Here is a 27,645-nt window from a genome sequence, read left to right as displayed (position 1 = left end):
GTGATATATCTTGACTGTAGTAAGGCTTTTGATACCGTCTTGCATGAGCTTTTCATAAACAAACTAGAGAAATGCAGCCTAGATGCAGCTACTATACGGTGGGTGCAGAACTGGTTGGAAAACCATTCCCAGAGAGTAGTTATCAGTGGTTCACAGTCAAGCTAGAGGGGCATATCAAGTGGGGACCTACAGGGATCAGTTCGGGGTCTGGTTCTGTTCAATATCTTCATCAGTGATTTAGATAATGACATAGTACACTTATAAAGTTTGTGGACGATACTATGCTGGGAGGAATTGGAAGTGCTTTGCGGGATAGGATTATCATTCAAAATGATCTGCACAAACTGGAGAAATGGTCTGAAGTAAATAGGGTGAACTTCAATAAGGACAAATGCAAAGTACTCCATTTAGGAAGGAACACTCAGTTGCACATATACAAAATGGGAAATGACTGCATAGGAAAGAGTACTGCAGAAAGGGATCTGTGGGTCATAGTGGATCACAAGCTAAATATGAGACAGCAGTGTAACACTACAAAAAAAAGCGAACATCATTCTGAGATGTATTAGCAGGAGTGTTGTAATCAAGACATGAGAAGTAATTCTTCCGCTCTACTCCATGCTGACAAGACCTCAGCTGGAGTACTGTGTCCAGTTCTGGGTGCCACATTTCAGGAAAGATGTGGACAAATTGGAGAAAGTCCAGAGAAGAACAACAAAAATTATTAAAGATCTAGAAAACCTGACCTATGAGAAAAGATTGAAAAAATTGGATTTGTTTAGTCTGGAGAAGAGAAGCCTGAGGAGGGACATAACAGTTTTCAAGTACATAAATGTTGTTACAAGGAGGAGGGAGAAAAAATGTTCTTCTTAACCTCTGAGGCTAGGACAAGAAGCAATGGGCTTAAATTACAGCAAGGGAGGTTTAGGTTGGACATTAGGAAAAACTGCCCAACTGTCAGGGTAATTAAGTACTGGAACAAATTGCCTTGGGAGATTGTGGAATCTCCGTCATTCCTGAAAAGCGGTTAGACACACACTTATCAGAAAGAAAAGGAGTACTTGTGGCACCTTAGAGACTAACAGATTTATTTGAGCATAAGCTTTCGTGAGCTACAGCTCACTTCATCGGATGCATTCGGTGGAAAATACAGTGGGGAGATTTATATACGCATACAGAGAACTTGAAACAATGGGTGTTATCATGCACACTGTAAGGAGAGTGATCACTTAAGATGAGCTATTACCAGCGGGGGGGGGGGGGGGGAGGAGGAAAACCCTTTTGTGGTGATAATCAAGATGGGCCATTTCCAGCAGTTAACAAGAATGTCTGAGGAACAGAACCTATCCTGGCAACAAAGCCCGTTGCCACATATCCATTCAGGGGACACCATCCTAGGGCCTAATCACATCAGCCACACTATCAGAGGCTCGTTCACCTGCGCATCTACCAATGTGATATATGCCATCATGTGCCAGCAATGCCCCTCTGACATGTATGTTGGTCAAACTGGACAGTCTCTACGTAAAAGAATAAATGGACACAAATCAGACGTCAAGAATTATAACATTCAAAAACCAGTCGGAGAACACTTCAGTCTCTCCGGTTACTCGATTACAGACCTGAGGGTGGCTATCCTTCAACAAAAAAAAAAACCTCCAAAACAGACTCCAACGAGAGATTGCTGAATTGGAATTAATTTGCAAACTGGATACAATTAACTTAGGCTTGAATAGAGACTGGGAGTGGATGGGTCATTACACAAAGTAAAACTATTTCTCCATGTTATTTCTCCCGCCCCTCACCCCCCCACTGTTCCTCAGACGTTCTTGTCAACTGCTGGAAATGGCCCACCTTGATTATCACCACAAAAGGGTTTTCCTCCTTCCCCCCCACCCCTCCTGCTGGTAATAGCTCATCTTAAGTGATCACTCTCCTTACAGTGTGTATGATAAAACCCATTGTTTCATGTCCTCTGTGTGCATATATAAATCTCCCCACTGTATTTTCCACTGAATGCATCTGATGAAGTGAGCTGTAGCTCACGAAAGCTTATGCTCAAATAAATTTGTTAGTCTCTAAGGTGCCACAAGTCCTCCTTTTCTTTTTGCGAATACAGACTAACACGGCTGCTACTCTGAAACCTGACACTTATCAGAAATGGTCTAGTTATTACATAGTCCTGCCATGCGTGCAGGGGTCTGGACTAGATGACCTGTCGAGGTCCCTTCCAGTGCTACACTTCTATGATTTTGACTTTTGTATTTATGCTCTTTAATTTGGAGGCTGATAGAATTTTTTCCATTTCAAATTCAATACCAGTGGTGTGGTGGGAGCTGGGATCGCACTGAGCCATAGAACACACAGAAAAAGAGAGAATTAAATAAGATTATGTATTCTTTGATGTAGTGAAATGAATCCATGTCCACTGTGCCTAGGTAACACAGGTAATCAAGTGCTAAATCTAATTAAACCCTTAAAAACAGTCTCCAAGATTCATAGATATTAAGATCAGAAGGGACCATTATGATCATCTAGTCTGACCTCCTGCACAATGCAGGCCATAGAATCTCACCCACCCACTCCTGCAATAAACCTCTCACCTATGCCTAAACTTCCTGATGGCCAGTTTATATCCATTTGTTCTTGTGTCCACATTGGTGCTGAACTGAAATAATTCTCTCCCTCTCCTGTATTTATCCCTCTGATCTATTTATAGAGAGCAATCATATCTCCCCTCAACCTTCTTTTAGTTAGGCTAAACAAGCCAAGCTCCTTGAGTCTCCTTTCATAAGACAGATTTTCCATTCCTCGGATCATCCTAGTAGCCCTTCTCTGTACCTGTTCCAGTTTGAATTCATCCCTCTTTCTTGAGTCCAACTTGGAAACTATTGTTTTCAGGATGTGGTGGCAGAGCGGAGGGCTTGAGGGAGCTGAAAGCTGAAATACAAATCTGATCCTTCCCAAATCTTAATTTTAAATTTATCAGAACATATTTTAATCAGTTTGTGTTCATCCAATTTACTTAAAATAAATAACTAATACAAATTATATAATTTATAACTTACCCCAAATTTGGATTATCTCTTTGTAGACCATTTTTTGACAGTTATGAAGACAAAAGGAAATACATTCCACAGCCAATAGTTAAGATCTAATTCTATACAGTCAGTTTGTATGTATTTTGTTCACACTCACCTTCGGCAACACCACATACATTGGCATACACATCAAGTATCTTTTTCCTTCGACTTTGAATCTAAAGGGAGCAGCAACAAAACGTATTTTAAAGACTAGTACCTCATTATTTCTTCAGTCATGTGAGGAGATAATTACTAGGCAAACAGAGGCACCAGACATGTAATGCAACCTCTTGAGGTGCTCTCTAGAGGCTCCTCTTTCAAGACTCTGAACCCACTGCATTAGCACATAAAGCCTCCAAGGATCTCTTCTGAAGATTCATTGAAGAGTAGGATAAGTGTAAATGAGTTAAGAGTAAACATGTTTTTTGGTTTTCACTTTCCACTGTTGGAGATCTCACTTTCTGTGTCCCAGTGTCATCTAATTTGGATTAATGAACTTTCTGCTTTAAGTGTTTTAGTATTTAATTTCCCTTTATAGACCCTGCCCAAGGGAGCGAGTAAACTAAATACTATAGCTGCATACCCCAATTGTTAGGTCAACAGAATTGGACCAGCTGTGATGAATTACTTCTCCCAGCACACTGCAAGAGGGTTGTACTTGCAGGAGTTGTTGCTGGTTGGCATTAGGGATAGATTATGCCGATTGGAACATTTTCAATTAAATGTCTTTTTTTGCCAAAATATGCTTTTTTGTCAAAGCTGAAGCAAAACCATCTTGATTTAGACAAGAAGGGTTCTGAGGTCCAGGGCTCTCTGATCACTTCTGATGAGAGAGACATGAACTGTCCTGACCTTTTCAATCTGAAACCAGATGTTTTAACACAGTTCTATTTTGCAAAAACATTGAAAAGATTTTGTTTTTATTCTAGTGCCAAATGAAAACAATTTTAAAACCTTGAAAGCTGTCAGAATACAGAACTTTTGTCTTCCAGCCAGCTCTAGCTAGGAGCAAGCTATTAGAATATTTCTCTCTATCATGGGACTCAAGCACTTGTTTCACAAACTCACCAGTTGTCACAAATGTTTTTAGAAAACACCATGAAAAAAGCTTGCTTGAGCTTCTGGGTTTCTGGGACGATCTTGTTTGGTTTGTTTTCACTGGCCTATAAAAGCCCAGGTACTTCAATCAGTTGGATTTCTAGGCCTGTGGTTATGGACCCCCAATTGACTGCTGCTCACTTGATCAGTCATGTAGACACATTAGGTCTGCAGGTATTTTGAAAATAATGAGATGGGAATACAGCTATTAAATGGATTTTACATATTCTTGGTGTTATTTATTTCATAATAAAAACTTGCAAGTTGGGGTTTTCTAAGTGCAGTAACTCTTGTGCATTTGGAGTAGCCACTTTATAAACATGTCAGGAGCTCTCATTGTTTTTCCTAGGGGTTTTTTTAGCGTTCCTCTTAAAGCATCCCCCGTTTTCTCTCTCCATCGGGAGCCTCCCTTCTGTGCTGATTGTCTCTGGAGCAGAGCGAGACTAACTAACAGCTCCCTCCCAAGTCCAGCGAGAGGGGTGCCCGAGGCTGTCTTCTTTTCCAAAGGCTGAGGCTGCTGATTCTGTACTGCGCCTAGCCCACAAGCAAATGGCTATTTTGTGTTTTGATCTTGGATCCTCTGTGTGGTAACTTATTGCAAAATATTTTCTTTTTAAACAGGGAGGAGCAGTCCAGAGTAAGGCAAAGAGCCTGCCAAATCTAGCTTTGAAATTCTCGATATTTTTCTACCTTTCTCTCTAGCTGTCCTTAGCCTCACTCAATACCCATTGAGCTCTATGGTCTGTCTTATAAATATTATTTCATCTGCACCCCCCAAGTACTTTAGTGCTCTTCCAAGGCATGGAACCTGGTTTGGTCCTAAAATCTGAGGCATGGAAGCTGAATGTCTCATCACAATCTGTATTTCCACCAAAGACCTCGTTTTATACCTGTTAAGAGGTCTCAAGTCATCATAACCATATTTCAGGGGAGAGGTCTGGGATAAAGGATCTATGCTTTAGACAAGATTACAAGCCAAAGAAATGCTTCTCAGGATGTATCTACTGTATATACAGTCTTTAGAGCATTTTCTTATGACATTGCCACTTGGTCTGAGAACCTGTGTACCAGATTTCAACCCAATGTGAAGTATAGCTAGACAATGGTGCCTAGAGTCCATGATGATGTGTGCATTAGAAATACCTAAGGACAGATAACACAAACTCATACATATGGTTCATGATAATTTTCAGCTGTTCATAACTTTCTAAAAGCAAAGCTAAAAGCATCTCCCTTGGGGCTGAAGCTCTCCATGTCCAGTCTTAGTGGAAAGATGAGCTATTTTGGAAAGTTTTGAGCTAAATCATTTCAGCCAGTTAAACTATGCAAGTGTGAAAAGATACTCTTCAAACTTTTTTTTTTTTAAAAGGTTCTTTTTCAGTCTTGGAAAACCAAAAATGGTTGATGCTATAAACTACTATCTTGGCCTGACTGACTTCATTGTGGTTGGCATAGTATTTTGAAAGCTATGAAAGTATAAAACATATCCATATGAATATGTGCATTTTCTTTTTAAGTATGCTTTAATGTTAACATGGGTTAGAAAGTTTGGTATGTGCTGAAGCACCTTACACATGTCTTTATATGTCCTTAGCTGCCTTTAAATACACTGTGAGGAAGCCAGCCAGCAGGAAGGAATGTAGGCCACAAGTAGAGAAACCAAACAGTGAGATGGCGCAGGTACGGTTCTTTGGAATATTGGAGCCACCTTCCATGTGACTCTTGTATCTTTGAAAAATAAATAGGAAAACTAAGTATGAAAATTAATATTAATGAAACATTAAGGTGTAGAACTGAGCATGTTGTTCTTAAGCACCCAAAAGTCAGGAAATTCAAAAGTTAAGGTTCCCACTATAACACAAGGCTAACTCCATTGTTCATATGCTCATGTTCCTACAGCAACATTAATGCTGCTCTTTTGAACACTGTACATTTTATGGTATAAATTTTAACAAAAAGTCAATAATACAACAAGGCATGCATTTAAACAGAAAAACCAAGACTAATTTTTTCTTTCTTGATTTGCCTGTTTAAATGCATGCTTTGCTGTATTCTTGATTTTTTTGGTTAAAATTTATACCCTAAAATGTACAGTGTTCAAGATAGCAGAGTTAATATTGTTGTAGGAAACTTGCTTTTGAATTTCCTGACTTGGGTGCTTAATTTCTCAGCCCTTTACAGTGCATTTTATATGCACACACAGCATTTTTGGCATATTGAAGGAATATTGTATGCTGTCTCTACAGAGGAGATTGTCAGACAATTTCTTATTACCTTGAAAAACTTTCCTGTAAATTAGTCTGATCTGCATTATAATTCATTGTTTTACTGTGGTAATGATTTGTACATGTGTTTCTTAAAAAAAAAAACCTATCAAAATTCTTCTCCATTTTCAGTTTTGAAAAAAGCCTTACCCCAGTTGATTTGTTATTTGTAGAAGATTTGTCCCTGGTGAGATGAACTAAAGATAACAAGCACAGGTCTGGGGTCCCTTGTTTATCAACAGCAGCTTCTTCATCACTGTCCATGCTACGGCTTAAAAGTCGTTCATTCTCGGAAGATGCATCATTTTCACTGAAAAATTAAGGGTAAGGTTACAGCAATGCAGCCTTTGATAGTGAGTCCCAGTTCTGTCTTTTCCTCTATCTTAGAGTCAATGGAATAATATTTTTATTTTAAAAATGTCTATACTGAGGGAGCATATAATTAAAGCTTGATCCTGCTATTGAAAATGTATGTGCAACTGTCTCTATTTAAGTTACACAGTCATGAATACCTGCGTGAGAACAAGGAGGAGACTTTATAAAGGATTTAAAAAAATATGTTTCTTTACTCGGCGCCAAATTCTAGCTCTTCCTGACTTTACCAACGTCTACACTTTGAGATAGGGGTGTGATTCCAAGCTTGCATTCATGTACTAGTTTGATGACAGCTAGCATGAATATAAATAGTAGCCTAGCTGCGGTAGCAGCACATACCCAGGTAGTTCAGGCTGCCCATGCTGTTGTGGCTACACTACTATTTATACTTTTTCCTCATTGACCTAGCATGACTATGTGTTGGCAAGCTGGGAATCACACTCTTAGCTTTATCGTGTAGACGTAGTCTGTGTGGTGGGGTACAAAGCTCATTGTGTCATCTAGCGGGGCTCAGCAGCCAGGGAGAGCTCAGAAAATCCGAAAGACAAATGGACCCATAGCCGATTATTTCATAGAATCATTTAATTGTGTTATGAATTAACCACAGCAATAGATACGTAATCAATGTGTGATGAATAGATTTAGATGTAGTATAGGAATAAGTAGGATAGTATTATAAGGGTATAAGGTTGACAAACATTTATGAGAGAACAGTGTGTGTTAGGTATGTAAGCAAAGTGAGGCTGTAATGCAAGCCCCACAAGCTGAGGCTGGTATGATTTTAGGTTAGCTGCATAAGGCCTTAGGCCTAAAAGAAGGGTTGACATAAACAGGTGACCCAGGAATAATCCTGTACTAGTAATGTTACAAGATTACTGTAAAGAATGTGACAATGAGTGATGTTTGGGGAAATACACTGGAATGTACCTGTCAGGACTGCAAGGCACCCAATTGTAACATCATAGAAAATTCTGCAGCAACTGCAGGTTGCCCTGGGGCCTTGTTGATGTAAATACTAATGCAAATATGGGGAATTAAGAGGCTAGCCTTTGAAAAGTGGGGCACCCCAAACTTTAGGGGGTTTGGAAGTCCTGATAAGGAAAAAGAGGTTGGCATTTTCATGCATATGTATAAGGGTTATGGGTGTGAGTGTAACTCAGCATAAAAGGGGTTCATCAGCATGAACAGGAAGGAAGAATCCATCAAGAGACCCTCCACAGATGACCACCTACTGAGAGAGCCACCCATCTTGGTGGTACCCTTGGAGATGTGAGTATGAGAGCATTTATACTGGACATCTTTTGGTATTGCTACATGTTCATTTATGTATCTGTAACTGTGGCACTGATTATCTGTGTAGTAAGGTTTTTAGTACCAGGAAGCTCAATAACTTGTGAATGCTGTTGTGGTCCCTGCTATCGTTCCTCATGTGCTCTGAGAGCCTTCAGACCAAATGACATTTCTAATGGTGGGTCTCACTCTGCTAATTCTAATACTGTAGCCCTTAGGGAGCACAAAAATTTGACCCAGGTTACTATGGTTTTAAGAGACCATTGGTAATATCAACCCATCAATAATATAAAGGCTACTGACCTGTGTGACTTTGTGCCATCTAGATGCTGAGCAATAAAGTTAGGGATAAAGTGCTTTTTTGGTGTTTGGAGCAGGCAATGTGTTCTCCCGTGCTGGCTGATAGGCAGCAGGGAAAAGATTAATGAAGAGCACGTACCTGAAAACCACACTCCTGGCACACACTACCAAAATGAAGCTGTCAGGAAAGATGACAGAGCCCTGTAGGGCTGAAGAGGGAGATGGGATGATCAGCCCTCCCCCACACTAGCATTTGCCATCCTATTTTAGAAATTAGAGATGGAAAATACTTATTAAGACATCTAGTCTTTCCCCTGCTGCTGCAAGATTGTTAGCACATTTTCAACTCCCAGGTCTAGCTTTAAAAAACTCAAGCAATGGGGCTTCTGGCGCTTCCTGTGGCAGACTGTTCCTCATTTCATTAGATCTCACCATCAGGAAGCTTTTAGCCTATTTTCCCCTTGTCTTAATTGCATCTCCTTTTTTTCTTGTTGTATTCCCTTGTGCCAGGCTAAATAATTCCTTTGCTTCAAGTATCTGGAAATGGTTATGTTCCTTTTTCACCTTAACTAAGCTAAAATAATGTGTTTTTTTTCACATACCTTTTAACAGTCTTAGCTGGAGTTGCTGTCAGTTTTTCAAACTCCTCTTTCTCTGAGAAAATCACAACATTTTCTGCAAATCAAAAAATAAAGACATTTAATTGACAGAGAGTTTGCAAATGTGTGATTTGCCTCACTAGCTTTGTCAGCTGGCAGTCTTATTACAAACCTAAATCTTCCTGAATTCTTCTACACTTTTAATTTCTATCAGGATTAAGTGCAATTTTGGTGGTACAGAAACCTTTCTGCATATTCCTTTACTAAATGGAATTGGAGTTTAAACAATTAAAAAGGGGAATTGCACAGGAAGATGGATTAAGGGAGTTTAAGACCTGTGTTATCTGGTGTGGAGAAAGTGGAAACCATAAAACAGCTCAAACCTTGTATGTCTTTCTTCTCTTCTTGCATATTTGCTTGGACTTCGACTGAATGGCTGGTGCAACAGGCTAGAATATAAAGAATGTAACTTATTAAGAGTCATTCTCAGCAGTTGTCTGGAGATAGCATTTTGCAACTGGAATTTATTATGCCGTACAGTTACCTTGACCAGAAGGTTTCGTTTTCACAATGTAAAACATGATGATTAAGACAATTGCAATAGCCATTATGAATATAGTAGACATGGCAATTATAAGAGCAGTAGCCAGATGCCCTTGTCCTGAAAGATCTGCTGGAGACACAAAGAAATAGTTTATTGTAAAGGAGACATTATTGAAAACAAAGAATGTTTATCAGTCTGTGGTCTGCACTAAACTTAATCCCTAATTCATTTCTTTATTTACTTAAAACTTAATTAATTTATTTGAACTGGAGCTTTGCTGGATGAAGCACTGCAAAACTTAGCTCTTATGCTTCAAAAGCCAACCAGTATACAGAATTTTACATATCAGTGTAATTTGTTCTACAATAGTTAATAATACTTACAACAAACGCTAGTCCTGCAGAGATGAAGGAAGCTATAATGTCCTCTAATATTAAAAGAAATTATGTATAAAGAGGAAAATATACTATGCTCTTCCAATTACCTTGTGAAACTTTCAATGTTTCAATAAGAAATATGAGCTACCAAAATTTGACCTCTTTTCATATTTCAGTTTTTTAGAATTATATACACAAACTATTTCATTAAATTTTGTTTATGCTTTACTTATTGTAAAAAGGAAATTTATGAAAATAAAATATGTGGATGAAATTCCTTTGGTAATTTTCTTTTCTGCCACTGTTATCCTGCTCCTGAGAGAATGAGGTTTGTCATTGTTACTAACAGGTGAAAATAGTATGCTGAAATTTATGTCAGCTGGAAATTATAACAGACTTGTAGGCCCAGTTTTGCCCATGGTTGCACTCACAGCTGGCTTCAGTGGGCTCTTTGTGTGTGCACATCTGAAGATAGGATTTGGCTTTTTCTCAGACAGAAAATGGTGTTCCTCCATATCATAACATACGGTATTGCAGTTAATTGTGTGTAACTGTGAACAGCTGCTAGCTCTCAACCCTGAGTGAAAGTTGGAGATTCTCTAATTGTAAAATCAGTTATTTAGCTTTCCTTTATAGAACAATGGAACAAGTCAGTAAAACAGCAAAATGTGTAATTTCTTTTCATAGACCTACAGCAACATACAAAAAGGGTGTACAGCTGGTAATGTTCCATTAGTGTGAACATGTTTAAAATTCTTCTGTTGGAAGATTTATCAGAAGTTCAGGTGAAAACTCTAATATATATAGTTTGATTTGTGTTGGTTTGTATGGATTATAAAACCTGTCTGATGCCATTTTTACAGATGCTTCTCTGGGATGAAACCACTGCTTAAAAATAAATTACACAACTTTGATGTGATGGGGAGCCAAAAAAGGGATCTTAAAACAAGGAAAAATTCAATCAGAATAGGAGCTGCTGTTGTCTAGACAATATATCTTTGGGAGCCACCCACAAAGAAGGAATTACAGTAGTAAGATTTGAAAAAGGGAATAATTGATAAATGATTCTAATAGTTTCTTTTCAGAGCAATATCGGGAAGAAAGTACAAGGCTATGCTTGTTATGAAATCGAAGTATAAGGCCATTGACAAATATGTCATTCTAACACCCACTGTCTTTATGCTACGGAGATAGGCTCAGTAAAATGAATTGTTAGGCTAGGTGCTTAACATAACAACCACCTAAAACCCGCTAGCAACCAGCGTTAGTTGGATAATTTTATTAAATAATGTGACATCTGTAACTGGATATCATGTTAGCAGCCTGACAATTGGCTGGAAGCATGAGTTAGGTCTGGACAGTGTCTGCCCAACAATGAAAATATACATTATAGTTCCTAAAGAATAACACCTAATAGTAACATATACATTCAGAAGAGCATTGGTCCTACCACTAATCCCTCAGGCAAGGCACAGAGAAGCAGGTTGAGGTCTAAATTGACCCATGGCTGACTGCTTTCTTCAGTAGGATTCAAGCCAAAGCAGTATCTGGCAGCTCAACAACAGACAGTAAGCACATCAAAAGAATACTATGATCAATACTACTGAATGCTGAAAAATGAAGCAAAACTGAAAGTGAACTGAATTAGCAAACTGAATAATGCATAATTCGCATTCATCAGATCATCCTCTGTGGTATAGTACACTCGATGGCCTGATTGGAATTTTCAAATAAGTCAAATTAACTTTTATATCAGAATATAAATAAGTTAATAAAACCAGGATGAAAATTAGGCATCAGAAAAGAATTGTTTAAGAACGAATGTCAAAGAGATTCATTATTCCTCAGATAAACAGTGCCATGAAAAGTAAATGCTCCCTCAGCAGTGAAGTGGAAGTGGGATCCAAAGAGACATGATCTTGCACTCAAGCCAAAATTTTGTGTGTGTGATATCAGAGAGAAAAAAACTGAAAGCCAAAGACAGAGTCAATAATGATAATAAATAACTTAAAAGCTTACTTAATATATTTCTCTCAATGTCTGGAGCTCATTCATGAAATAAATTCATCATAGGGGTAACTACATCTGTCCTTACTTCAGAAAGAGCATCTGAATATTTTAACATATAGTCTCCATGCTTCAGAAGGACTGTTTGATCATGTTGATGTCATTTTGCTTCAAGGGGTTTTTAATTCTCTCAAAAGAGAGGTAAGAAAAGGGAAAAGATCAAGCCACAATCTGCAAAAGAACGGTTATACTTGCTTTTCTAACATAGATTTCGCACATAGCATTGACAGAAGATGAATTTAGAATAAGGTAGGTAAGATCAGAGATGAAAATCAGAGGCAATAAGCTAGGATCTAAAAAGCCATGTAGAGTTATAGAAAATTATTAATACTTCAAAGAGTGTGGGAAGCTGAATTAAAAATGAGACAATAAAATATCTGGAAACGTGGCTTCCAACATCACAAAAACAGACACACAATGGTCAGCTTTGATAATTTTTATTAGTTGTTTCCCCTCCCCCCCCACTATGTATATAGTTTTCTTATTTTCATGTATTTTTGAAAAACCAAAAATAATATTGTAGAACTGTTTGTTTAGTCCAAAAAGAGACTGGCCACATAGTTATATTAAATTATTTTAATATTTCTGGCCAGGCTCTGCTGGGGCATAATAACATTTCGTTGTTGCAAGAAATATTGAGCTAAATTAATTGCTGGCATAAATCAGTACAACTCAGTTGAAGTCCATTTTAAGTCCATCTCCACTGAAGTAATAGTATTGATTAATCCAGGAATAAGAAACCATTGTAAATTATTATTATTTTTAGTGGTTCTTCAAATGTGGAAAAATAGTGCAAAGTAATTTTACAGAAGGTGTTTTCAGTTCAACAGTACGTTATACCAGCTGATACTGTATTCTGAAGAAATAGCTGCTAAATAAACCTGGGGAAGCTTTTCTTACCTTTGTGTGCATGTTGAAAAGGCGAGAGCGTGTTTGTGCCAGAGGTACTTGGGAAAATGGCTGAAACACCAGAGGTCATGCCAGCACCTGCAATAGTAACAAAATTGCCATAAATTTCCCTTCTTACCTTGTGAAGTTTCAGCCATGTCTTGATCTAGTAGTAGTAAGCAGAGCACATACTCTGTTTCACTGAATTTCCCATTCATTAAAAAATAATCCACACACCCACTTTTATTTTCCATGTCAACAGCTATGTCAACAATCCGCAAGTACATTTCTGGCATTTTGAAAAATGTATTTAATATATATTTTGCATAGGACTTGGGGGGAATTTTCAAAGCCTCACTGACTGGTTTATTAACCTGTATAAAGACAAAATGTTTTATGATATACACAGTGTCAGATTTTCTCAATAGGTTCCCCTCGTGTGAACTGGGAGCAGAATATCTGCCAAGAGTGAGTCAAAGTGACGCAAGTCACTCACAACCCCTGCTCCATTATGGAGTCTGGAGCTAGCCAGTGCAACCCACAACATAGGAAAATCATCTAGGAGATTCATCAAATGAGTGCCTCTCTCAGGCAGCCTCCATCAGTAAGATTTCCATAGAGCCTTGATTAATATTTAAAGCTACATTTTTCCAGTGGAGACTCTAGGGAAGATGGTAAACGGTTCTGCAGAATGCCTTCCTCTTGGTGAAACTGCATAGGGAGTATGCATATTTTTTGCAGCCTGGAAGGACAACATGCTTCATATGATCCTGCCAGCTAGAATCCATCACCTAGAAAAAACTGTAAATCACCATTGTTATAAGACAAAGCCCTTACATCTATTGTAGAAAACAATTAGCAATGACCGAGAGAGATGGATAGGATAACTTAATAGGTTCTTTTCCCTACCAGATTTCTGTGGTTGATTACAAAAAACCAATAGTAATTTTTTTAAATTCAGCTGTGATAAAATACATGTGCTATGTTTTCAGAATGGAAAATCAGGTCACAAACTGGGGCAAAATACCAATCCTGCAAGCTTCTTTTGACTCTAGGCAAAGACAGAAACAGTGGGAACTAAGCCTGAAGCTAGGAATACTCTGAGTATCTCACTGTAATAAGATTCCAAAATAGGAATTAGAAATTAAGGTTAGAAAAGACCATTCTCATCACTCCTGCAAGAACTTTTAAAGAAGTCTGCAAACGCAAACACTGAAAAGTTTTTGAACTATCTAAGGTGCGATGTAGTCCTCGTCAAGCAAAAATCACGAATTCTTCACATTTACCTTGTGTAGCAAAAGGCAAGTATTAGTGAGTTAATTCTTCTAAGACTAAAAGTATTGTACAGCTAGTGTGTGTTTGTGGGAGCATGGGGATAGAATAATCATCAAAGACCTAGTCTGGTAAATTCACACCACAACTGAAAAGTGACTAATGCTATTCTGCTGTTCTGGGAAATGTGGTACAGAATTTCAGGGTCTTGGCCCATCACTTAAGGTTGACAGGAAATTAAGCTGTCTGGTAGGGTATGAAAAATATCTCATGGCCGTTGAAGTAGAGAAATATACATGATCTTTAAATAAACAAAATGTTTTTTAGAAAATGCAAAAATATTACCCAATATAAAATGTGACTGTGTATTTGGAATGATAAACACATACTCTTAACTTGGCACAAAGAATACAGTGCAGATGACTTAAAAAGGTTTTTTTCCTATAACAATGGCAAAACATCTTCCAAACCTCATTTGTTGGTATGGAAGGAAATAAATATTATTTATTACATTTTCCTTTTTAAAATTGAAATAGCATTTATTTCTATAGAATTTTAAATATATTGGTATGTTAACTCAGGCACTTTCAGTGCTATGTAGGTAAAATAATTACATCTGTTTAATCTTTAAAATGTGTATATTGGAAGACAGCCCTTAGTCTGCAGAAGCCTTAGCAAACAGACTGATGACTAAGAACCCCGTTCTGTTCATGGGATTCTTGTGAATTACGATGAATAAATAATAGAACCAAGTCCAATAGTCCTTAATCAGTCCTTACTTAGGCAAAACTTTCATTGACTCAGTTTTCCATTTGTTTAAATATGAGTTTTGCCTGAAAAAGGACTTTAGGGTTTGACTCATAGAAGTTACAGATGGAAAAGACCCACTAGGTCACCTAGAGAGACAAGCTTACACAGAGTTCTCCTTCAAGGTTGTCTCTCTCATCAACAGACATTGGTCCAATAAAAGATAGTACCTCATCCACTTGTCTGTCTGATATCCTGGGACCGACACAGATACAACAACACTGCATAGTAGGTGATCTAATCTATTTGCCTACCAGTGCAGGACTGGTCCCTATATGTTGTAGTACACTATCAAATCTATCTAAATATCTCAGATGGGGATCTTTTACCATGTTTCTTGGAAAACTATATTCCATAGTATGAAATAGCTCCCAAAAAAGGAAGTCTTTATTTGCTATTTAGCCTATTTTTTCTTTAATTCCCCACTCCCCTAAATTTCTAAAGCTCCAGAATGAGCACCCATTTCTACTTTGACCTCTGGTCACTTCTCTGTGACAGACCTGGTCCAAAGAGAAGTTAGATATAAGCCATTAAAACACCTTTTGCTGTTAGACCATTCAAAATATAAAAATGAAATTAGTTTCTATTAGAAATGGAGATTAAGGATAAATAATCCCTGAATTTCTCTACCGTTGTGCTAGTTCTTTGCACAGAACTGAATGTTACCCTCTTTTATCTATTTATTTCTTCATCACAGTTTGATAGTGGGGGACTTAAATCAGTGTTCAGCCTATGAAATGGGCTGAAAACAATAGTGATGCCATACAATTCTTCCAGGCTGCACCAAGTCAAAAATAGCTATTCTTACCCTGCAGTTCAAGTAACACAGGCAAATAATATGCTGCTTTGTCTGCTTTTAGATAATCCAACAAGCTCTAGCTCGTCCTTTTTTAGTTAAGTTCAAGCATGTATTAATTCAACTGTTTCTGTTTTGCTTGATCAGACTTTCAGCCACTCTTATATTGTTAACAGTTTGTCATTCCTCCATGAACTGGAGGAACAGTCAGGGTGTAAAACAAGGACCAAGAGATGCTATCAGAGAGAGCCATTTCTGCACTTCACACCATTACTTTCCTACTTCAAACTGAGAGATAGATATCCTACCCTGTCCTACATCAGCATGTTGAGGAGTCTTCTATTCTCGGAGTCTGTTCTCAGGCTCAAAGTTCAATACATGTAGGATCAGAATGATTGAACAAGAATTTTCCTATGATTACCTAGGAATGGGATCAATTGGGTTTTTTTTGTAGTAAATGTCATAACGAACTCCACTCTGATGCTACAATAGAGTTATCTTTCAAATATACTTATATAAGTGTTAGTAATCACACCCATTTTAAGCCTGATATCAAATTTAATAATTTGGCAGATTTTATTGTGAGCTAAGATTTTACTTTGGATGTGGTTTTGAAGAATATGCCAAATAATGCACCTGCATTAAAAGGTGAAGTGAAAACTGCCAGGTTTTGAAGGTCTTTTGTTAAATATGCTGCCAGCTTTTGTCAGCTTTCGATGGATAAAATGAAAAAAAAACCCAACCCCTTATGAGCTTTCACTCTTTTCCCACCCAACAATACATCAAGACTATGAAAGTCTAGTTTGTACCCACAGACCACATTCCTAATTCTGGTTCTAATGCAGATGATGTCACTTACATTATTGCTAAAGATTTAGACATAATTCAGGCAGAGAAATTCTAAGTGCATGCAGCACCACATATGGAAATCACTCTATTCTGGCCATGAAAAAAAGGCTGAAATCCAGTTGTATGGCAATGTACTTTACATTCTTAGGCACCTGTATGTAATATCATTGGAATGTAATAAAAACACCCGCTAGCAGTGCTATATCATTAAGGGTTTGTCAGCTTTTCCATCATAAACCTTGTTATTTAGGAAGATTATAATTTGGTCATCAAAGTTTTCTTTGGACTCAGACTCTGCCTTCAGCCTTATTTTTCAAAAATGTGTTAAAAATAATTTTGATTGTTTTAAGAGAATAATTACAGTTGTTTTCACTTTTGAATTTGCTTTTGTAACTCAAAAACAGCTTTCACTTTTCAATCACTATGTAGCCAGTCATTTGTCATAACACAGATCAGGTGCTGTGCATTAAAGTAACTTTTGTGTTTTCTTTCCTTTTAAAGAACAGTTCTTCTGTGTGCAGCAGGGCTATTACAATTATTTGTACTTAGCAATCCCAATTCACAATAAAGAACACTACTGCACTCGTTGGGTGGCAGGCACAGGGGGAGGTTTGTGGACATGTTGCCCAGAAAATATATATGGCTTTTAATAAAAGCTGGTGCAATGTGATGAACAAATGGAAAAGCACATTTATTATTATTTTTCTTTGTTTAGTGAAGCGGTGGATACTGAAATGAACCGTATTAGGAGAAATATCCTGCATGGATTTTAAAAGTTATTACATGTATTTGAACTGAATACAGTCTGGTTTTGGAAGTCCTCATGGATGTGCAGATTGAAAAGAAAAAAAGTTGGGCAATATTTAAAAGTATAATAAGGCACATTCTGAATATCGCCCCTAAAACACAAACTTGGATGAACATGAATAAAACATCAATGCCAGTGACCAGTCTTGAAGTTGTGGGTGTATCTGTTTGTTTTCCTTCTCTTTTCTGTCTCCCACCTCCCTTTTCTTCACTCCCCTTTCTGTGTTCTGCCTCTTGTATTCCCTCCCCATCTAATTCCTTCTTTTCCTGTATCTAGTGACCATCTCCATCAAATTTTCTCCTTTTCCCTGTGTCTCTCTCTCTCCCCTCATTGCTTTTTCTCAGATCTCCACACTATCCATTCATGCCAGATATTTCTTCCTCCAGTTTTCTGTCTCCCTATTTGTTATCCTCTGCCTCCCTATTCCTACCTGCTTTTCTCCTAGCTGTTGCCCTAATATTTTCTCCTGCTACTTCACAAGTTGCAATGGGGGAGGTTTAGATTGGATATTAGGAAAAACTTTTTCACTAAGAGGGTGGTGAAACACTGGAATGCGTTACCTAGGGAGGTGGTAGAATCTCCTTCCTTAGAGGTTTTTAAGGTCAGGCTTGACAAAGCCCTGGCTAGGATGATTTAACTGGGACTTGGTCCTGCTTTGAGCAGGGGGTTGGACTAGATGACCTTCTGGGGTTCCTTCCAACCCTGATATTCTATGGTTCTATGATTCTATGATTCACTTTCCTTTCCTAAGTTCCACTCACCTTCTCTTCCCTTTTCATCATCATCTTGTCTCCCCTGCCTTCCAAAGATTTCCCCTTGTAATGCCAACCAAAATCTGTGCCTCTAGAGGCCAATCAAGAGGATACATGCAGTGTATGGGCTGGGCATGGCGGTACTCAGCAGCAAAGCTCAGATGACCCCTTTTCTCCTCAGTGCAGCTACTTGGAGTGGTGGTGAGAGAATGGCAGCTCCTCCTTCTGCTGGTCAGTCCCAGGGGGCCCTACTACTGGGACAGAAGTGTCAGCAGCAGCAAAGCCGGCAGGACACCATGTTGGTGTGTAACTTCTTAGGTGTTCTTGAAGCATACTGCTCTAGGTGAACACCAACTAGGTTGTCACAGCTTTTTCACAATATACTTAATACACAGTGTAAAAATATGACAGGTTTCAGAGTAGCAGCCGTGTTAGTCTGTATTCGCAAAAAGAAAAGGAGTACTTGTGGCACCTTAGAGACTAACAAATTTATTAGAGCATAAGCTTTCGTGAGCTACAGCTCACTTCATCGGATGCATCCGATGAAGTGAGCTGTAGCTCACGAAAGCTTATGCTCTAATAAATTTGTTAGTCTCTAAGGTGCCACAAGTACTCCTTTTCTTTTTGTAAAAATATGTGCATTTACAATACCTGGCAGTATCACAGCAACTCTGTAAATAGTGTGTATTTAAAATTGTCTGGAAAACTATGTTAGGGGAATGAATGGTAATGTATACTTATTAGAAACGTACTGCCTTCTGAACAGCTCGTGTAGGGGCTGTGAGGGGAGCCAAAGTAAGACAAAATGGAAAAAAAATAAAGGTAACCCAGAATATGGGTTGGACTGAAATCTAGTCTGGTGAAAGGCAACGAAGGTGTGAAATCTGTAACTGGCCCTGAGCAAGGCACCTTGAACCAAGACTACAAGTGTAAATCTAGTTCTAAGTATAGGACTAGCTATCTGCTAAACACAGGCCAGAATTTTCAAAGTGTGACTTCAAATTTAGGCACCTATATGCGTGGTCTATTAGAGGTGCAATTCCCAAATGGGAGCTGCAGCATCTGTTGAAATCAGTCCATTTATTTAGGTGCCTAATATTAGCCTAACTAAGAGGAAGAATCTTCCAGGCAATAGAATTTCACCTTAAATTGGAGAAGATTGCTGAATAGTAAAAATGGCATTTGTGAGGTGTGCAATAATGGTATCATTTCCAGAAATACAGCCAAAGAGATACTGGGGGCCCAACCTAGTGCTTATTGAAATCCGTGTAAGAACTCCTGTTGTCTTCAGTGGCCATGAGATCATGCTCATTGTGAAATAATTTAGCTCCCAAATTTGAGCCTTTTAAACCTGTAATAATTTGGCAATATACATTCAAACTTTTACATTAGCTCTTGCCAAACTTGTAAGTAGCCACTGGTGTTAAGACACACAAAAGGAAACTTTTTGTGCTGTTGTGTTCTCTCTGCTACCCCTTCAAGTAGCAATGTCATTTTTCTCTTGTGTCTTTGATTGAGTGGCTCTGATGGGGTGTCCCATCCTACACAAGCCCAGGAGGGGTGAAGGTGGCAAGCTGAGCCAATTAACTCCTCAGGCTGCATGTGGAGGAGGAGTCAGGGAGCAGAGGTTAATTAAATGAGGCTTAGCTGGGCAGGAAAAGGAGAGGCCTGTATAAAGCCCAGGAGGAAATCTACAGTCACTCCCTGGGTGAAGGGAGGTGTGTTGGTACTATAAAGGGTAGTCCACAGTTACTCCTTGGGAGGAGGGAGTTGGGAGGCTGGCAAACCCAAAGAGGAGGGAATCCAAGAAGGTAGGCGAAGGCTCGGGGGGAAGCACCAAGGAATGGGAGTGCAGACTTTGGCTGCTGACTGGAAGGACACTGAGCTGGAACATGGAGTAGAGGGTGTGCCTGGGGTCCCTTACTAGTCACTGGGGACATGGCACAGGCCAGGCCAAGGACAGTGTACTGCCTGGGATGATTTGTTCTGGAAAGATTTTGTGACACCCCCCTGGAAGGGGGAGCCATGTTGAGGGAGCAGGCCAGGTCATGAAAGGGATGCTGCAGTTCCTGGAGTGAGAGGAGTTCATAGGATGAAAGGATGACAGAAGAGCCACCACCTGAGGAGGGCACAACATCTGGCAGAGCTAATCCCCAGGATGGCTGGGAAGAGGTGCTATGAGCGGTGAGTGCACCCTGTAACAGTGCTCTCTCGAGGGAGCGGAGGTGATGATTATGCTAGGCTATGTGGCCTTGGTTTGGCACTTCATTTGCCTGTGTTGTACTTTGACTTTGGATTTTATAACTGTTGTAATTATTATGTGGCACCTATAATTTTTAGGTTTCTGCTCTGTGAATTAAACTCTGTATATGGGGTCTAACAACTCTTTTGCTGTGCAACATGAAGGGGATAAAAAGAGCTGAAATTCTACTATAATGGCTCCAAAAATGTGAGATGGAGGAGAATAGACCCAAAATGACATTAATCTCCTAGTCTTGCTATGAGACCTTGGAAGCCCTTCTATGTGAGTGGCATGAAGTTAGGGTTCTGCTGGTTTTGGGGCAGACTTGCAAAACTGAAAGGGGGCAAAGCTGTGGCAACTCCCTAGAATTTTCCACTGTTGCTCATGTGGGAAAAAAAAAAAACATGGCATCATGGCTTCTGAATGAGTTGAGACTAGGAGCTGGTGTTCCACAGGCAGCATGGAGAGGCAGGCCTTCTCAAAGGATGACACAAGATCTACATAGTTGGAACAAAGTTTTCCCATAGATCCTCAGGCTTCAGGTGACTGAGCAGGCTTTCTTTTTTGTTGGCCCTCGAATCCCTCCCTCTGAGGTTTTGTCTAGAATAAGAAATGAGGATGAGGCTAATATACCCTGATCTAACCTCAAACTCTTGTCTCAATGATGCTAAACCTCAAGGGAATGAGAGCTGGGCTACACCACCTAGTGAATATTTCCCTAAACATCTCTTCCATTCTGTGTGGCAAGAGGAATTGGGTGCTTTAAGATCAAAGAAGTGAAGAAAATAAGTTTGTCAGTTCCAGCTAACAAGGCTATTCATTTGTAAGCATCATTGGATACAAGGAAGAAATGGGTGGGGGAAGGGGGTAATGGGGGGGGGGGGGAAATGATCAAATACAAAAGGATAGAACTGGCAAGGAAAGAAAATGGTGATATTACAAAGAATGGAGAGTTACAAATTTTTATATATTTTTTTTTCTTTGTATATAGTATTACTAGTACTGTAAGGAGTTTTTCTGTGTTAAGTGTTTTAAGCACTTCAGCTAAAGGCCCAGAATTCAGGGTCTTTAAAACATAGCTATAAAAGTGTTCTTCTGATTGGAACATGACATACAAAGCCCTTGGCCTTTTAATAAATTATTTTGTACTACATTAAATTCTCATCTGTTTGGTTGTTTTAAAGTTCTAAGAATGCAACAACAACAAAAGGGATATTTCCAGATGTTAGCCTCACTCTGGTAATAAAAAAATTACTTTAGTATCTCTTTTAAAAAAAATTAAATTGTCAGACCATTAGTACATGTGTTTTAGGTTTAAAAACCTTGATGGGTTGATTAATACCACTTCTTTCAGCATGTGAGTGGGGGGGGCGGATTAGAAGGAATGATTTTTGGATTGATCTGCTGTCATAGCTGCTATAAAAAAAAAGGCCACATTTTTGGCACAATGCACTTGACTATGCTGTGAGTACTGCAAGTGGATGTATTTATTAGCTGTCCCGGGGTATTCTTTCTTATATGTGTATCTCAGTAGTTTTGGGGTCAGAGTCTTGTTTCACAAAGGTCTTGTGGCCTCCAATCTATTTAGTATCTGTACCATATAGCTGGGCAGATATCACTCATAACCATAGCTGCAGTCTATGGGACAGAGGAGGGATAGCTCAGTGGTTTGAGCATTGGCCTGCTAAATACAGGGTTATGAGTTTAATCCTTGAGGGGGCTATTTAGGGATCTGGGACAAAAATTGGGGATTGCTCCTGCTTTGAGAAGGGGGTTGGACTAGATGACCTCCTGAGGTCCCTTCCAACCTTGAGATTCTATAACTTAATGAGATACTGGTCAATATCCTACAAACTGTAGCCATATAAGAAGCATGATTTAGTCAGTGTCCTCATCCCCATTTCCACAGTATCTTTGTTTTCATCGAATACAGGCCACTAATTTCTCTGTATTTCACCAAGTCTCCTTTACACCTTTATGTTTTGCCAGGTGTTCATTCACTTGGATATATCAAAACAGACATGCAACTAAGTTGAAGGCAGCATCCATCGTAGGCCTTCTATCTTCATAGGATTTGCAATGTTCTTACTCAAAGAGCTGTATGTACTTGAATCCAATGTTTATCTGAGATCTGATCTGGGAGAGCAAAAGTGAGGTCATTTCCAGCACTTTCTTGACTGATATCCAGAGCTAATGCTCATTTTGGGAGTTTTGCAGTCCTTGCTCACCTACTACATCTCAGCCAACCTTCCTAGTGGGTTGTACTGCTCGCTAATCTCTCACAAGTAGGAATAAGGAGAGGCCACTTGAAGAAGGAAGAGAGGTTACTTTTAAGTAGCTCTTCTATGAGAGTCACCTCTACATAGTCACACTGCCCAGCCACCTTCCTTGCTTCTTTGGAGTCTCAGGAAAATAATTCTGACATTAGGGAAGGAACTGAAAGCTCTTGGGCACATTTTCCCTCATGTTATCCTCAGAATCCTCCATGAGGTTTGGAGGAGGGAGAAATGAGCAGCTCTAACATTCACTGCTGGCAAGAAGATTCTACAGTTTAACGCCGAGAGTCGCTAATCCCACAAGACTAGGCAGAGGTGATGCTCTGGAAGAACAACACTGGTAAGTAACCTCTTTATTACATTACTGATTTATTATTTTATGTGGGGAAAAAACATAGATAAAATGGGCTGCCAAACTTCTGAAAGTAAAATTTCTAAAAAAAGTCAATTGTTTTGGCTTTCTTCCCTCCCTACTTTTTTTTTTTTTGATCACTTCATTCTTCTACTTTCCCTAGTCCCTTCTTTCTCTACAGATCAGGAAGTCTTTTGTCCACTGATATAAGTGTGTGTGTGTATTTTAAAAACTGAATCTGGAGGGAAGTGCTGGAATTTTCCTACTGTTTGACATATGGCAGCTATTCTGACAACACAAACCTTTCTGATAGGAAAAAATGGGAGACAGTTGAGAGGTCAAAGGGAAATAAGTAAGAAGATTTAAAATATTCTGGCAATTCAATTTGCTGTAGAATTTTTTACACTATCCTGTTTCTTTCTTCATGTAAACCATAGCTTTTTTTGATGTCCTAGAATCATAGAAATGTAGGGCTGGAAGAGACCTTGAGAAGTCATGAAGTCCAGCCCCCTGTGCTGAGGCAGGATCAAGTAAACCTAAACCATCACTGACCACTGTTCTTAAAAACCTCCAGTGATGGAGATTCCACAACATCCCTTCAAAGCCTATTCCAGAGCTTACCTACCCTTATAGTTAGCAAGTTTTTCCTAATAGCTAACCTAAATCTCCCTTGCTGCAGATTAAGCCCATTACTACTACTTGTCCTTCAGTGGACACTGAGAACTATTGGTCACAGTCCTCTTTATAGCAGCCCTTAAGTATTTGAAAACTTATCAGGTCTTCCCTCTCCTTTTCTCAAGACTAAACATACCCAGTTTTTTTGAACCTTTCCTCTGAACTCAGGTTTTCTAAACAATTTATCATTTTTGTTACTCCCCTCTGGACTTCCTCCAATTTGTCCACATCTTTCCTAAAGTGCAGTGCCCAGAATTGGTCACAGTACTCCTGCTGAGGCCTCCCCAGGGCCAAGTAGATAGAGACAGTTACGTCCTGTGTCTCATATACAGCTCTCCTGTTAATACACCCCAGATTGATACAATCCTTTTTTCCAACTGTATCACATTGTTGACTCATTCAATTTGATTGCCTCTAATCCCCTGATCCTTTTCAGCCTGGTTATTCCCCATTCTGTAGTTGTGCATTTAATTGTTCTCTTTCCTAAGTGAATTACTTTGCACTTGTCTTTATTGAATTTCACCCTTTTAAATTCAGACCAGTTCTCCAGTTTGTTAGCTGAAGGGAGCGAGAAATGGAGGCACTATTTCTGTTGCTGGCACACAACATGAAACATCAGAGTACAGGAGCCAATCATAGCAGAAGTATCATAGTAGTAAATCGGAATGTATACAGTGCATACTCATTGTACAGTACTGTAGTTATGCAACTTGGACCCACAATCAGAGCAGGAAATTGTATTGGAAAAATTACATAATTAGGCATCAATAACTGTATAGCATCTTCGCACGCTGGCTGAGACCATTTGATTTCACTGTAATTTATGATAAAGATGTTTTCTTTCTGATCATTTGCTGTTATTGGGTTTTATGCTGCTTGACTCAGTGACTGAGCTCTTCAAGGAATCCCACAGGAAAGGGCTTTTACATTTTATTTGCCAATTATTATTTATTATAAAGCACCAATCTCACAACAGTATCTAGAATTCTGTACCTAATAAAACAAATACTCTGGTGTTAATGCCTAGACAGATCCGCTGCAAGCAACCTGGATTTAATTTTTTTTTTCAGAAATTGTTAAATACTTTTCAATGTGTAGTCAAATGATTGGTTTTACTGGAATTGATTGAAGTACTGATGTGCACTCTGATTTAGATTACTAAGAAATCAAATGGGCTCTAGGAGAAAATAGCAGATTAATGTGCTTGCCTAAACTACTCCCAAAGATAATGTGTATTCTAACCATTTATTGGTGCCTTTGGCAAATTCAGAATGAATGTGGTCAGAAAGTTGTGTAATATACTTTTCTCAAAGAATTAGACATGTTTATATTGTACCTGCCAAATACCCTATAAAAAACAGAAGTTGCCTTTTTGAAGTAGGTGATAGCCATAAGCCCCTCTCATGGCTCCTTGCCAGACATTCCTTATCTTGCATGTTTGGTATGATTCAGCCTCCAACTTACAAAACTCTTAAGCATGTGCTCACACCCATCATAATTCAGGATGTCATGTCTATTAGCTCAATCTGATCCCTTCTCCATGGTTTATGTAGAGACAGGACAAAAGCGAGCAGAAGATGGGAGTGCAGCTGCAGTGATTGGTGGTGGTAAGAGGAAATGGCCATACCTAGGAGTCACAAGTTACAGTTCCTTGAAGTAACCCCACCTCTTGAAACAAAGGCCAAAAAGTATTGTAAACCTGCAGCTTGTTTTGTTTGCTGTGTATCAGGGGTCATCTGTTAGCTAATTGCCACAGAGACATCTGAACAGTTTGATAGCTGTTTGACAATCCCAGCCCTTATATCATACAGATCCGATATCGCTATATAGTTTGATTGACTTCTAAAAAACAGAAAGATGTACGAGCAGGCCTCATTCTTATCTGCTTGGGGGGGGAAGCTCTCTGCCCACCCCCTTGGCTGCTGGCTGGGGCTCTCCTCTGTTCCTCCCCACATCTCCTCTTTCCTAGGTTAGCTGAGAGAAGCTCCACTCCTTTCACTCCCACCCATAGAGACTTTCTAATCCCACCACCTCCTTCTTCATCCCCCACAGAAAAAGGAGATCAGGCTCCCAGAAGCTTTAGCTACAGTGTGGAGTTGTCAGTGACTGTCTCTTCTTCCCATGGGCAGGGATGAATCAACCATGATGATTCAACATGATGATTAGCAAGTGCCACTGGAATACAGTCTCTCTTTTTTTGCAATTAACAAATGAGAGTTCAGCAGCTTCTTAAACAAGTTCAAATTCTACTATCAGCCCTCCCACCTTGTGACTGAAAAAGAGTATGGAAAGGCAAGATGCTCTTTACCTGGACCTAGAAGAAGATGTCCCATATTTTGGTTGTCTCACAGTGACCATCGTGTGAGGCTGTGTGCTTAGAAGACAACTGCTGCTTTATAGCAAACTAATGAGATGATGGTTAGGGATATCTATCTTTCCAGTTTTAACCTTAACCTTTAACCTAAAAAGTAGTTGTTCTTGCCAGGAATGTGTAAAATTAGGAACAGGAGACAAGTAATTTTGGCTTCCATCCCTTCCCTAGTTTCCTCTCTCTGCTAGCAGAACTTCATCCTTCCTCCTGAGCCCACCCTTTCTGCTCTTATTAAATAAGACCTTTTCTCCTTCTTAGTTTGAACTCCAAAAAAGTCCCATCCTCATCCACTTTTCTTCAGCTGCCAGCCTTGCTCTCCCTGCTGAAACATCTTGCCAGCTGTATGTCATTCTTTCTCTCACCCCAGTCTTTTTTACAAACCTCCCCGCTTCTTCCTTTCTTAATGGAGGGGCAGGGACCCAGCATAGAGCTAATTGGAAGTTTCAAGTAATTAGAATTCCAGTGTTGCTTATCTCCCAGTACAGCAGCCTCAGAGAAACCTGGACACTTGCTAGTCCTTAAGACATTGAATGTCTAGAGAGCAGCCAGTTAAAGAAGGGTAATTGATCACATATGAATATATTTGGAGATGGGAAAAACATCACATGACAGAATAATAGGACCGAAAATCAAAAGTTCTAATTTCCCTGAATTGTTTGTTTAATTTGCAGTGTGATCTTGCTGGAAGCAGATCTAGCTTTCCTGAGGGCTGACTGATTTTTGACTGGCATATGCACCAGCACAATACTGAGCTGCATATGAAACTTCCAGCTGAATCCAAGTCAAAACTGAATGAAATACACAGAAACTAAGGAACACTTACATTCCTTGGTGTTAGGCGGTGCCAACAAGCATGAGTAGCAAACCATGCCATAGATGTTCCTGGGTCTGTTTTCCAACATGTAGTAACTGCAATAAAGGGTAAGACAAGGCAAAACAGTTGAGTACAGTTGAGCAGAAAGCAATTACTCTAAGATAAAATCGCTTTTAAAACTTTAGCAAGCGACCAGGGACTGCTAACAGGGAGTTTCAAGAGGGAGCTCTCCAGGTGAAGGAGAAACAAATACGGGACCGTTGGGGTAAGTGGCTGTCTGTAGTGTGTGTTTGTGTTTGGGGGGTTACTTGCGTTTTGCTGAGCTTGTGTTTGTCTGTTTGTTTTTGTTTGAAGGACCGTGTGCTGTGGCCGACAATTGGAAGCTGTGAGCTTCTAAACAAGGTATGAAGTCTAGAAGCCTCTGTTCATTGGCTGAGCCTTAGCTGGGGGTGGGGCTATCAAGAAGGCCAGGGCTTTATAAAGCAGTGAGCAAGCGGCCAGGGACCGCTAACAGGGAGTTTCGAGAGGGAGTTTGGAAGGGGAGTGGAAAGGGGCGAGGTACACTTGCCATTCTTTAAAACCTTTAAACTATAAAAATTTTGATTGAAACAAAACCCCTATCATTAACCTAGGTAGCTGTAGGAGAGAATGCAGGCAGAAGCCCAGCAGCACAGTGGGGGATATCCTATTTATTGCACTCAGTGTAGCAGGTATGTGGGTGGGCGGGTGGCATATATGTGTGCATC

The 27,645-nt window shown here is 39.4% G+C and overlaps 1 protein-coding gene across 1 annotated transcript in view; it reads right to left on the bottom strand.

The window, feature by feature from the left end:
* EDAR (ectodysplasin A receptor) overlaps positions 1-27,645 on the bottom strand; it is a 93,577-nt gene that overhangs the window by 3,356 nt on the left and 62,576 nt on the right. The window contains exons 5-11 of the mRNA XM_043509158.1: positions 26,909-26,994; positions 12,898-12,984; positions 9,554-9,682; positions 9,393-9,458; positions 9,013-9,085; positions 6,596-6,755; positions 3,199-3,259 (exon numbers count right to left, since the gene is read on the bottom strand). Coding sequence (XP_043365093.1) covers positions 3,199-3,259; positions 6,596-6,755; positions 9,013-9,085; positions 9,393-9,458; positions 9,554-9,682; positions 12,898-12,984; positions 26,909-26,994 — 662 coding nt within the window. The remainder of the gene's footprint in view (positions 1-3,198; positions 3,260-6,595; positions 6,756-9,012; positions 9,086-9,392; positions 9,459-9,553; positions 9,683-12,897; positions 12,985-26,908; positions 26,995-27,645) is intronic.

Source organism: Dermochelys coriacea, chromosome 1, assembly GCF_009764565.3.
Source record: "Dermochelys coriacea isolate rDerCor1 chromosome 1, rDerCor1.pri.v4, whole genome shotgun sequence".
Taxonomy (NCBI): Eukaryota; Metazoa; Chordata; order Testudines; family Dermochelyidae; genus Dermochelys; species Dermochelys coriacea.
The sequence above is the reverse complement of the archived record's forward strand: the minus strand, read 5'-3'. Positions and strand labels throughout refer to the sequence as shown.